General features: G+C 45.9%; 2 protein-coding genes across 4 annotated transcripts; both read left to right on the top strand.

Moving 5' to 3' along the window:
- Positions 1-865: 865 nt before the first annotated feature.
- On the top strand, positions 866-1915 carry LOC116928430. Of its 3 annotated transcripts, none has more exons than XM_032935513.2 (5): positions 866-1095; positions 1157-1219; positions 1269-1379; positions 1440-1608; positions 1701-1915. In XM_032935513.2, the coding sequence occupies exons 1-5, from the start codon at positions 1015-1017 to the stop codon at positions 1847-1849; spliced, it is 573 nt and encodes a 190-aa protein (XP_032791404.2). In that variant the 5' UTR covers positions 866-1014; the 3' UTR covers positions 1850-1915. The 3 variants fall into 3 exon arrangements, with proteins under 3 accessions (XP_032791404.2, XP_032791413.2, XP_032791419.2); XM_032935522.2 differs by having other exon boundaries at positions 870-1095; positions 1208-1219; XM_032935528.2 differs by lacking the exon at positions 1157-1219 and having other exon boundaries at positions 912-1095.
- Positions 1916-6681: 4766 nt separating this feature from the next.
- Positions 6682-11136, top strand: LOC116935272. Its single transcript, XM_032942612.2, has one exon. It carries the CDS (start codon positions 6682-6684, stop codon positions 11134-11136), a length of 4455 nt encoding a protein of 1484 aa, XP_032798503.2.
- Positions 11137-12174: the final 1038 nt, after the last annotated feature.

Here is a 12174-nt window from a genome sequence, read left to right on the forward strand (position 1 = left end):
CGCCGACTGAAACGTATCCAATAAGCTTCTAACAATTTTCTAACAAATAGCTAGCATACTGGTAAAAATAATTTGGGGTTTTCATATGCTACCCGATTACCCGACCCGATAATGACAATAACGAGTAATGCAAAGACTCTATTTTGTATTGCAAAAATTGTTCTACTAAGAAAACTACTCCCCTACCCCTAGGGGAGTCTACCGATGATACAGTCTACACTTTTTCCAGACATTTTATACCTAGAACAAAAAAAAAAGGTGTCTGGACTGACATTACCCCCCCCCCTTATAATGATTTTGCGCCAAAACCGCCCTACCTCTCCTTAAAAAGGTAAACTATTAATATTTTCTACCCACAGATTGCTTTTTCAAAATAAATCGGTGTTCACCTTTTTGTGCAGGATACTGTACTTATGAGCAATAATACACATGTTTAAAATTACCAATGCGTACATTTACTTAAGTTTTCCTATACTTGCGAATGTTAATACTTGTTGAAAACAACAAAATACTTGTTGCCAGTAATACTTATCATCTGATTTTTTTCATAATTAAGAACAAAAAGAAAAATTACTTATTTCAGCATTTATCGAATTCTTTCTTTACTAAGGAACACCATTTCTTGTATCTATAATTATAAAATTTTTTTCTTAATACCTTATTTATTTGTGAAAAAAATTACTTGTGATAAGGACTCGTAAATAATACAAATACACAAAGGAACAAACAAATGAGAGCTGCAGCCCCGCAGAAAACCCCACTGTGTACAGCAGAAGAAAAATGTGGGAGCAGAGAGCAGAAAAATATGGAAGGGTGTAAGGGTAGAGAGAGCCAATCAGAGGGCTGAGATAGTTCCACTGATCCATTGGTCTCGCGGGGACCAAGTTGCGAATCAGGGCATATTTTGGGAGTCAATGTCAATCCTGCACCTGAAAGCCCGCAGTTTACTCCGTCCGCCCTTTACTCTGGTCAGACGAATTATTAAAAATATAAATAGTCGCCAAGATTTATCACATGAAGCAACAACAAAATCGTATACCTTCAATCAAACAACAAAATCGTACCATGAGTCGATCAGTTCGTGAATATCTAAAGGTATGAAAAGCAAATTGACCCACACAGAGGATTCATCGTTGAAAATTAACTTTGATTTAAGAAACGAAATATTACTCTCAATTTGAGTCGTAATGTCTTTCTTGGATTTCAGCTGAAGTCATTGGTACTTAAAAGAAGTTGGCAGAAAAATGCACGATATACTTTTGTTTTAGTTAAACAGGACCAGTTTTATCCTAGTGGAGTTCCGTTTTGTTCGTTGCAAAATTATGATGAATGGAAATGAGTGTTACACTTATGAATGGATGGACAGTAATTTGTGGAAAGTAATAATATCAGCTGTTAAAAAAGTAAATATCCTGGTTTTCAAATCACTTTTCCTTAAGGAGTTAATGGAAGGAACAAAAGAACTTCTTCAAATTTACAATATGATCAACAAATTTTCTACATTTGAACCTACTACAACATCAACACCCAATCTAAAGCTGGCATGTATTTTAAAAGAAAATCTCATCAAAACACACATTTTTTTGGAGCCTAGCAGAAGCAACAAAGGTATAATATGTACATGAATACATAAATCCATATTGTGTGTATAATTTTTAATTCCTAAATTGTAAAAATTTTGTTGCCGCTTGTGTGTTTAGATTGTTTTGAATCTGTTTCAAAACTTAAAGGAATGCTGGTTATAAGTGTAACTTTGAACAAGCCTGGCACAGACTTGCAAGAATTACACGACGTTTTATCCTTATACCACAAAGAAAGGCAGTTGAAAATAAGCAGCTATTTCGCATAGAAATGACTGGTTACGGAATTGTGTGATGGGTACATTAAAAATTGTAAATACAGAGCTCATGGTTTATGGCTTTGGCTTTTGACTGGTCTTCGTGTTGCCACGCATTTGGACTCTTTTTCGTCATTTGGTGCAAGGTCAAAAGAAGTTGACACTGTGCGCCTCGAATAACTGAGTAACTTAATAACTGATGAGACCACGAAGTATAATTTCATGGTGGACCCAAACATGCGCGATAGGTCGTGTTAATGGCAAGACCATGCCAAGATACTCTAATGCAAAGCACCAGGCAACCATTTGAAGCAGAGTTACTCCTGAAACTCGTGCGGCAATTTTATTTTTAAAAGTAATTAACAAAATTACCTTAGTTTATTTCGTTCATATATTTATTCCAGTCCAATCAAGTGGCCTCACATATTTGACGGGTTTGACTGAATGGCGAAGATGTTCAAGACTATGCATTGACGTTGCTGAAAAATTAATTAATGCTTGTTTGAATTCGGAGAAATTCTCAAACCGACGGCCTCTTCAAATTCCTTCATCTGTTGCGAGAAAATTTTTTAGCTGCTTTGTTTCCGACTATGAAAACCAGAAATCATTTCGTAACAATTTTAATAACGAGTATATGCTTATCCGCTTCAACTTCTGTAAAGGGAAAAGAAAAGAAAAAAATCAGAAACTCACACACAATTTTTAAGTTCGAAAACTTTATTTCCCCAACTTCTATTAAATATAATAAAATTGAGTATGAAATTAATTTGATAAAATTGTATAATTAGAAATTGCTCGAGGCCGCTTGTGGCCAAGGAGCAATTGGAATTGTGGATAATTTAAGAATGCGACGTTTTAACTGTGTTGATCTTGTATTTTCAGCTAATTACCAAGCAAAAAAACAAAAGAAACAAAGGAACATCGGTCTCTTCCCCCTTTTGGGTAGCGCCTGAGCCTCAGACTTTTAACCGAAGCTTTTTCTCCTGGTGCCCCTTCGAAAATGACTCCTGTCGTGAGGAAAAAATTGCGTTAGTATGCTGCGGGACAGGGTGGAGTTTTAACCAGTTAAAACGTCGCATTCTTAAATTATCCACAATTCCAATTGCTCCTCGGCCACAAGCGGCCTCGAGCAATTTCTATTGGTCAATCATTAGAAATGCTCCGTTCTAATTGTGACTTAGACGCACAACTTTAGCCATTGGTCACTGATAGAACTACGTCTACGACCGATAGAGTCACGCTTATAAAAGGGGGAAAAAACGGATTCAGTAGTCCAATTGCCCGTTTTAAGAATCGTTTCCACTGAAAGACCCTTATTAAAAGCTTTAGATGACGCAGCTCCAGCACGTGTTGAGTGCGCTGAAAAGGTAGATACGTCGACTCCAGCCTCCTTTAGGAGAGACTTAATCCATCTTGCAACTGTTGAGGCTCCAATCGGCTTAAACGGCTTTCGTGAAGCGATAAGGAATCCATCACCGAAACGGTTGTCTACCAGGCCGTCTGTTGCCTGGATATAGTTTTTCATGCACGTCACCGGGCACAAACAGGGGTAACCTGTAAATCTCTCGACCCTTACCCCTGGCAAGGCTCCACTGCGCTGCGATTTACACAGCTTTGATAGAGTGAAGGAGGATCCCCACTCACCAAATTGGACCGAACTCCTAGAAATTGAGGCTAGCTCGGAGACCCGGGCGAAGGTTGATAACGATAAAAGAAAGGCGAGGTTTTTAGAAAGGTTCAGCAGGGACAGGTTTGCATCATTTCCGAGATCACTGACAAAATTCAGCACACCATCGACACTCCATGTGGTTACGTAGCGCGGCTTAGGAGGTTTATTTAAAAAAAATACCTTTCATCAATCTTCATATCTTCATATGAGGGGGTGGCTACCGACTCCTTTCCCACCAACCTGCTCCAAAGTGACTGATAGCATTGATCTTAAAATATTTACCGAACTGTAAGATTTACCCTTCAGGTAAGCCTCTGTCAAGAATTGCAGAATCGAATTCAAACCATTCGACAAGGGATCCGAATGTCTTTGACGGCACCAATCACTCCATAGTGCCTATCCGGTTTCGTAGGCAGCTGATGTGGACTGACGGTTTCCATCAAGCAGAAGTTGTGCCACTTCTTCCGAAAGGCCTTGCTCCTGGAAGCGTCTCCCGAGAGTTTCCAGGCGACTAACATGAGGGATCTCGACTTGATCTGCGGGTGGGTCTCGCCTGTGGCCGATGTTAGCTGACGATCGGTTGGAGCCAGAACTACCGGGACGTCACTCGCAAGCTCCAGGGCAAGCGGGAACACTACTTGGCTCAGCCAGTAGGGCGTTACTAGCACCAGATCCGCGAATTCCCTTCTGACTCTGGAAATACAACGAAGAATTAGGCTGAATGGTGGGAAGGCGTAAACTTTTAGGTTTTTCCAGCTGAACGTGAAAGCGTTTACTGCCCATGCTCTGGGCTGCGGCTGCCAACTAGCGAATTTGACCAATTGTGAGCTCCATGTGGCAGCAAATAAGTCGACCTCCATCCTCCAGCGTGAATTGATCTGGTGGAAGCTTACTTCCGAAAGCTTCCAATCACTCTGGTCTTGAAAAACCCTGGACTGATAATCTGCCATAATGTTAAGACTGCCGGCTAAGTGAAATGCCTTCAACGAAAGATGCCTTGCCTCGCACCAGTCTACAATGGATTTCGCCGTTGCTGAAAGGCTACGTGACTATGTACCTCCACACCTGTTAATATATGCTACCGCCGTACTACGGGTAATCGGGTAGAATATGGAAACACACACACTTTAATTCGAGCTTGTAGGCCTGTATATTGACCAGACATATTGGAAGCATTGTCGTAAGACTGTCCGCGGCAATTTTTAATATCTAGGCCATGATTTTTTAAAAACTTCAACACAGTTTCTGCAAGATATGCTGAGTTGTGAGCAGTGATGGGGACAAACTTTAAAAAACCTTCGGCCGGTTCGTCAGAAAAAACGTAGCGAACAGTGAACGAAAGCTGGTCGATATGACACAGGTCTGGAGTTGAATCAACGCTTATTGTGTAGTACTTTGCGAGTTTAATTTCTTCTAAAATAGTATTTAAAAGCTTCTCACCCATCATATCAATAATTTCTTCACAAATTGTGGACGGAAGGTATGAGGTATTTCCTCTGCCGCAATTTCCATCTTTCTTCAAATGCTCGCTAAGAAAGGCGTCAAACAGACCTACAAGCTCTAAAATGCCGAGATAATTTCCGTTTTTATTTGACCCCAAAGTTTCATTGCTTCCTCTAAAAGCAAGCCCTCTTGAAGAGATAAATTTGATTACTGCAATAACTCTTCGTAGAACTTCTATCCAATATGATTTCTCAGCTTAAAATTGTTCGACGAGTTTTGAATTGATAGTGCCCATTTTTCTTGACCCTGCTACATAATCCATCATGCAAGTGCGATGCTCTTCACTCGTTTCATTGCCCGCTATCATTTTATGCATGTGTTTTCAATCATTAAACCCCGATTTTGAAAAAGAATTAGTTTTAGAATTGACCGAACAGAAAAGTTTGCACGCGAAACAATCAACTGATCCTGTTGAAGGGGAATAAAGCAACCATTCCCAATGGACTTTCTCTCCATTACGAAAAACTCGAAAAAAAACGTTTGATGTCAACATTCTTTTAATGTTCTTATTACCGCTAAGGGATTGCTTATAAATACGCGCTGATGCTTTGAACTTGCCGTCGTTGTTTTGGCAGCATGCTGGTCCTTTGGTGACAAAATGATCCCGCAGTTCTTCAGTAATAGGCTCCCATATAGCTGAGTCGTTTGAAAAAAAACTAGTTGTTGGCAATGAAGTAGTCGAACTTCGAGATAATCCAGAAACTCTTAGGTCCATCGAGATAGTTTGCTCAGATGGTGTTTCAAGAGCCACAGTACTTTGCACAGATTGATTGATGGTCTCAAATTCTTCATTGTTTACCCTACTTGGGCCATCTAATACGTTTGTTGTCAAACCTGGCACTTCACAGTTTTCCTGAATCTTTTCGAAGCTTTCATCAGGTATTTCCTCTTCACTGAGAGTAAGCAAAGTAGATTTTTTTGAAAAAAAAGAGGTCACTTTAGGAAGTTTAGCTACAAAGTCAACGCGCTCAGCTGCCTTTTTCCTTTTTAAACTTCCACTGTCACTTTTCTTCATTTTTGGTCCTAGTCGTTGGCTCGCAACCCTTCTGCAACCTTATCGACGCTGTCACCTGTAATGTATGTGTGTGGATCATGTCTGTCAAGTGTGTATGTGTGATATTGGTGGCGCAAAGAAAACGCCGCTAGAGGAGCGGCGAGCGCGGTGGCTGAGGGGTCATTCGGGCTCGCGTTCTGATGCGATCAAGTAATACTTTCATGTCCGTCTCATCTTACATTTTCGTGGACTCCCCGTGTGTAGTTTAAATACAGTGGCGATCCTTCGATCGCATACAGACACAACATGGCGCAGTTGGTATAACCTTTTTCTCAGTTTCGGCTTTGTAATCTGCCGTTTGCTGTACCATCGTTAGCCACCACGTGTTCAGTGTGTCGGTGGGCGCCGCCATTTTGGTTTTGTGCTCAGCTTCCCCGTTTCTTACATGTGATCGGTGGCGTCTCAGTTTGGTTTATCCGGCAATCGAATAGAAGTAGTGTAGACATTTAGCGTGAGATATTCTCGGCCCTCAGCTCATCCATCCCGTCGTTCTTCAGTAACACGCGGTTCAAGAGTGGCCCCTTTTGACGTGTTAACTTGATGAACAATCCATATTTCCTTCGTTCGTCAAAACATTGGGATTCATATAATTCCCCCCGCAATTCGACCCCGGTCAGCATGACAACGGCAGCTGATGCGTTGGCTGCGGCCAATGCGGCGACGGCCGCCATTACGGCTAATGACGCTCGCATCGACGCCATAGAACAAGGCCAGACGACCATTGCACCCCAGCTGACGACCTTGACGGCGCAACTTCAAGCTTTTCTCACAGCCGGTGGTGGCGCTGGTGGATCTGTTGGCGGCGGCGCGGGTGGTGGCGCTAGTGGGGGAGGCAGCGGTGGCGCTAGTGGCGGTGGTGGTGGTGCCGGCAGCAGCGGCGTTGGTGTTGGTACCGGTGGCGTTGCTGGGCATGCGGTTCCACATCCGAGGCGGCGGCTCGATCCATCTGGAATGGATAAGCTTCACGGCGATATCACTATTTCGCTACTGCGTTCTTGGAGAAATCGGTGGAATGATTTCGCAGAGTTGAACCAGCTTCTCACGTATCCGGTCACGGAACAGATGGCCGCTTTTCGCATGGCCCTAGACTCTACGATGCAACAGGTGGTAGAAGTGGCATTGGGGATCACACCCGCAACAGTTACGACCCCCAACCAAGTGCTCGACCTCATCGCGGATTACATCCGGGCGAAACGCAATGTGGCACTAGACCGAGTGGCGTTTGAAGAACGTCGTCAAGGTCCATCAGAATCGTTCGATGATTTTTACATCGGCCTGCGCCGTCTAGCAGAAGCAGCAGATTTATGTGGTGCGTGTTCCGAAACGAGACTGGTGACTCGTATCATCGCCGGGACGCGCGACGCTGAGACGAAGAAGAAATTATTGGCCATCAGTCCTTTCCCCTGTTTGCAGGTGGCGGTCAACATTTGTCGCAGCGAAGAGTCGGCCCGTGCGAACGAGCGCACCCTGAGTGGACAATCCGGTGTTGCAGCTATTCACCCCAAGAACGGCAAGGTTGACAATCGTTCATTGAACGAGTGCGGCACGTGTGGCCGCTCGACCCATGTGAATGGGGCGACATGTCCGGCGATGGGCAAGAATTGCCATGCATGTGGAAAGCCTGATCATTTTTCTCCCAGATGCCCCACTCGCGACAAAGGGAAATTCGGGGCAAATGGAGGAATGGGCGTCGGATCTAAATCCAAAATGGCCCACATAACCATCGGAAATGTCCAAGATACTCATCGGCGGCGCTGCTCTCCGACCATATTGTTGGACGTGATTCGTGACGATGGCAGTGTCGGTGCTCAAATCAGTGACGTTATTCCCGATCCAGGTGCTGAGGTCAGTGTCGGTGGCCGCGACGTTATGGCAGCTTTGGGGCCTATGGAAAAGGATCTGGCGGCTTCGTCATTTGACCTAGTGATGGCCGACAGATCCTCTCCGTTGTTATCCATCGGACAGCGAGACATTCATATCCGGTATGGAGATCGGAGCGCTCATATCACGATTGTGTTCTGCCCGGAAATCCGCGGCATGCTCTTATGCCGGTTGGATTGCGTCGAATTAAATATTTTGCATCGACAATACCCGAAGCCGCTGTCTCGAGTGCGTTCGGTTACGTTTTCATTGCCGGAGGAAAATCCACCAAGTGACACAACTTCCACTTCATCTGGCGGGACGTTTCTCAAGGATATTTACATCCCCATGGAGCCTACCGCGGAGCAGATTTCGACCATCGAGGCGGCTATCAGCGCCGAGTTTGAAGTGGTTTTTAACCAGGAAGAGGGGTTACGCAAAATGGCAGGCCCGGATATGGTAATTCAGCTCCGCGACGATGCAGTCCCATTTTATGTCAATGGTGCGCGACCCATTGCTTTCGGGGATCGTTCTGACGTGAAACGTGTGCTAGACGACCTGGTGGCGAAAAAGGTGATCGTGGCAGTTAGCGAGGCGTCAGAGTGGGCCGCTCCATTAGTCGTCATTCGGAATGCAAAAACTGGAAAAATTCGTATATGTGTCGATCATACACGCCTAAACAAATTCGTGTTACGGCCTACCCATCCAACGCGTACACCACGCGACGCGGTAGCGGAAGTGGATAGTGAAAGCCGATATTTCACAAGCTTCGATGCGGCCAACGGGTATTATCAGATACCCCTCCATCCCTCCTGCCAACATCTGACTACGTTTATGACCCCCTGGGGTCGATACAAATTCCTTCGCGCGTCCATGGGATTATGTTGTTCCGGGGACGAGTACAATCGGCGAGCGGATGTCGCGTTTGCAGCATTGTCTAACACCGTGAGAGTGGTTGACGACTTGCTGCGATTTGACCGGACATTTCCAGCCCACGTCGCGGGAGTATGTGCAGTATTGCAGGCAGCGCGGACGGCAGGAATCACCTTCAGTAAGGAGAAATTTCGGTTTGCTCAATCCCGCATTTCTTGGGTCGGATATGATATCCGGCACGGCGGCATCACCATCGAGGAAGAAAAACTCAAAGCGCTGTCGCATTTTCCCAAGCCAACCAACGTATCAGAGCTGCGTTCTTTCATGGGGTTGGTTGAACAATTGGCGGGATTTTCTACTGAAGTGGCGGCGGCCAAGAGTCCCCTTCGTCCACTTCTCAGCACGCGCAATCCTTTCGTATGGACCGAAGATCATGATCGGTCTTTCGAGGCTGTAAAACTGGCCCTTATCTCTCCGCCTGTGTTGGTGCACTTCGACCCCATGCGTGAAACGACAATCCAGGTCGATGCCTCGCGCAAACACGGTATGGGATATGCGCTTTTACAACGACATGGCGATTCCTGGAAGCTGGTGGACGCCAATTCTCGCTGGTGCTCGGATACGGAGTCGAGATATGCAGTGGTGGAACTTGAGTTGGCAGCGGTGGAATGGGCAATCCGGAAATGCCGACTTTACTTATCCGGATTACCCAATTTTACATTGGTGGTGGATCACCAAGCATTGGTGGCCATATTGGATCGATACATATTGGATGCTATCGATAATCCCAAGATCCAGCGCCTGAAGGAGCGTCTCTCCCCGTACGCCTTCACAACGATATGGCGGAAGGGAAAAGACCACGCTATTCCCGATGCATTATCGCGGGCACCTGTGAATGATCTGGCGGTGGACGATGAATGCGTCGGAGCGGAGTTGGCGTATTCCGTGCGTCGCATCACACTTCAAGGCATCAGCAGCATTTGCAGCCCACATGACGAGTCGGATCTCTCGAGCCATTTGACGGATAATCTATTCGAAAACTTGCGAGTGACGGCATCAGCGGACCCCCATTACGTCGATCTGGTGGCCGCCGTAGAATCCGGATTTGCTGTCGACCGTGCGCGCACCCCCGATCACATCCGGCAATTCTGGTCGATTCGGAATCATTTATCAGTGGATAACGGCATCGTCCTATACGGTTCACGAATCGTTGTACCCATGGCGGCACGTCAGGACATGTTGAACAAGCTGCATGCGGCTCACCAGGGCATTGTCAGGACGAAAAGGCGCGCCCAGCAGACGATCTACTGGCCTGGAATCACGAATGATGTGACCATGCTCATCGAGCGATGCGCTACATGCCAGGAGCGTTTGCCGAGCCATTGCCAGGAGCCGATGATGTCCGACCCGCCACCAACATACGTTTTCCAAGAGGTGTCTGCAGATTTATTTCAGCACGGATCACTACATGTGCTGGTGTACGCCGACAGGCTATCCGGTTGGCCGGTGGTACATCAATGGCGACGCGATCCGACTGCACGTGAAGTGGTGCAAGCCGTTGTAAGTAATTTCGTGGAACTGGGTGTGCCGATGCGCTTCCGATCGGATGGCGGCCCCCAATTCAGTGCCGGAATTTTCCAGGAGGCTCTGAAGCGGTGGGGGGTCGAATGGGGCAATTCGTCGCCACATTACCCCCAAAGCAATGGGCATGCTGAAGCGGCGGTGAAGGCGGTAAAGGAGTTGGTGGCAAAGCTAGCCCCATCAGGCGACTTAACATCGGAAGCCTTCCTCACCGGACTCCTAGAATTCCGTAATATGCCACATGAAAGTGGTTTGTCGCCGGCCCAGATAGTGTTCGGTCATCAACTTCGGTCTATCATACCAGCCCACCGATCATCATACGCAAGCCAATGGAAAGAAGCGATAGCGGCACGGGAGCACAAGGCGGCAGCTGATGCTGCAGTCCGCTTTCGTTACGACGCCAGGACGCGCCCTCTCCGTCCGCTATCCATCGGTTCGTCGGTAAGAGTGCAAGACCCGGACACAAAATTATGGGACCGCGTTGGTGTAATAGTGGCGATCGGGCGATACCGCTCGTATCGCATCAAATTTGCGAGTGGCAGCGTTTTGTGGCGAAACAGGCGATTCCTCCGCTTGTTGGTTCCAGCGACATCGGCGGAGGAGGTGGAATCATCTTCCACGAACGGTGCTGGAGGTGAAACGGCAGCAGGCGATCCCGATTACACGTCTACTGGGCAGCGACCACTACCGGCCCCATCGGGTGCGACGCCTCGCAGAAGCCCCCGCACACGCAAGCCGCGAGTCATTATTTCTGTTTAATTTGGTATGTGAAGAATGTATTCCTCCCCGCAATTAACTCCATGTTATGTTCCAACTATCCTCCAATCCCGTCGACGTGCGCGGTATTTCCCATGTATCTTCGTCGCCTTCATCTATTTTCTTATCGTTGACCTATATTGTCTCCGGCGCCGCCATTCGGTGAAGATTGGCCATCGCTGTAGAGCGGCGGCTCGGGAAGGGTTGTAATGTATGTGTGTGGATCATGTCTGTCAAGTGTGTATGTGTAATATTGGTGGCGCAAAGAAAACGCCGCTAGAGGAGCGGCGAGCGCGGTGGCTGAGGGGTCATTCGGGCTCGCGTTCTGATGCGATCAAGTAATACTTTCATGTCCGTCTCATCTTACATTTTCGTGGACTCCCCGTGTGTAGTTTAAATACAGTGGCGATCCTTCGATCGCATACAGACACAACATCACCATGAGTCAGCAACACCATTTGCCTCGAGTCTCTAACCCTTTAAGCAACGAATACTCCATTTTGTTATTTTATGGCATAACTTTTCTTTCTGACATGTTAAATACAGCTGTGAAATAATTTGAATAATTAACATTTGATTTAAAACAGAATTGGTTACCTAATTCCTTGCTGAGTAATTGCATGCATAAAAAATTCCCGGCAGTGGAAGACCGCAAAGAAAGATTACTAGGTCGTATAGTGGGGCATCCGCTGCGTAAACTGGGATGCCCCACTGGGACCTGTTCAAAAGTAATGTAAAATTCATTTTTGACTCAACCATTTCAGTAACTGGACCCTAAACATATGTATACACTTCATGTTTTCAAAAGTTAAGTTTAACAATATCATTAAGCAAAAAAGCCAACGAAAAAATGTCTAATTGTTTTGGGTTTCAATGTCTACCTCCTGAAATTATAATTGCTTTATAGCATTGTTAAAAGAGAAAAGCAGCTGGGGTTTCAAGGGCTTGGATATCAGATTCCACACATTGGTCTATGACTCTGTAATTAATAAACTAAAATATAAATTTTTTTATTAATCGAGTTTTCGTATCATCTATCAC

This window comes from Daphnia magna, linkage group LG1 (genome assembly GCF_020631705.1).
Source record: "Daphnia magna isolate NIES linkage group LG1, ASM2063170v1.1, whole genome shotgun sequence".
Taxonomy (NCBI): Eukaryota; Metazoa; Arthropoda; class Branchiopoda; order Diplostraca; family Daphniidae; genus Daphnia; species Daphnia magna.

Coding starts and splice junctions, on each gene's coding strand:
- LOC116928430 (XM_032935513.2), top strand. CDS start 1,015: ATGAAGCAACAACAAAATCGTATACCTTCAATCAAACAACAAAATCGT. Junction 1,096..1,156: donor CAGTTCGTGAATATCTAAAG/GTATGAAAAGCA, acceptor CTTTGATTTAAG/AAACGAAATATTACTCTCAA. Junction 1,609..1,700: donor GCCTAGCAGAAGCAACAAAG/GTATAATATGTA, acceptor TTGTGTGTTTAG/ATTGTTTTGAATCTGTTTCA.
- LOC116935272 (XM_032942612.2), top strand. CDS start 6,682: ATGACAACGGCAGCTGATGCGTTGGCTGCGGCCAATGCGGCGACGGCC.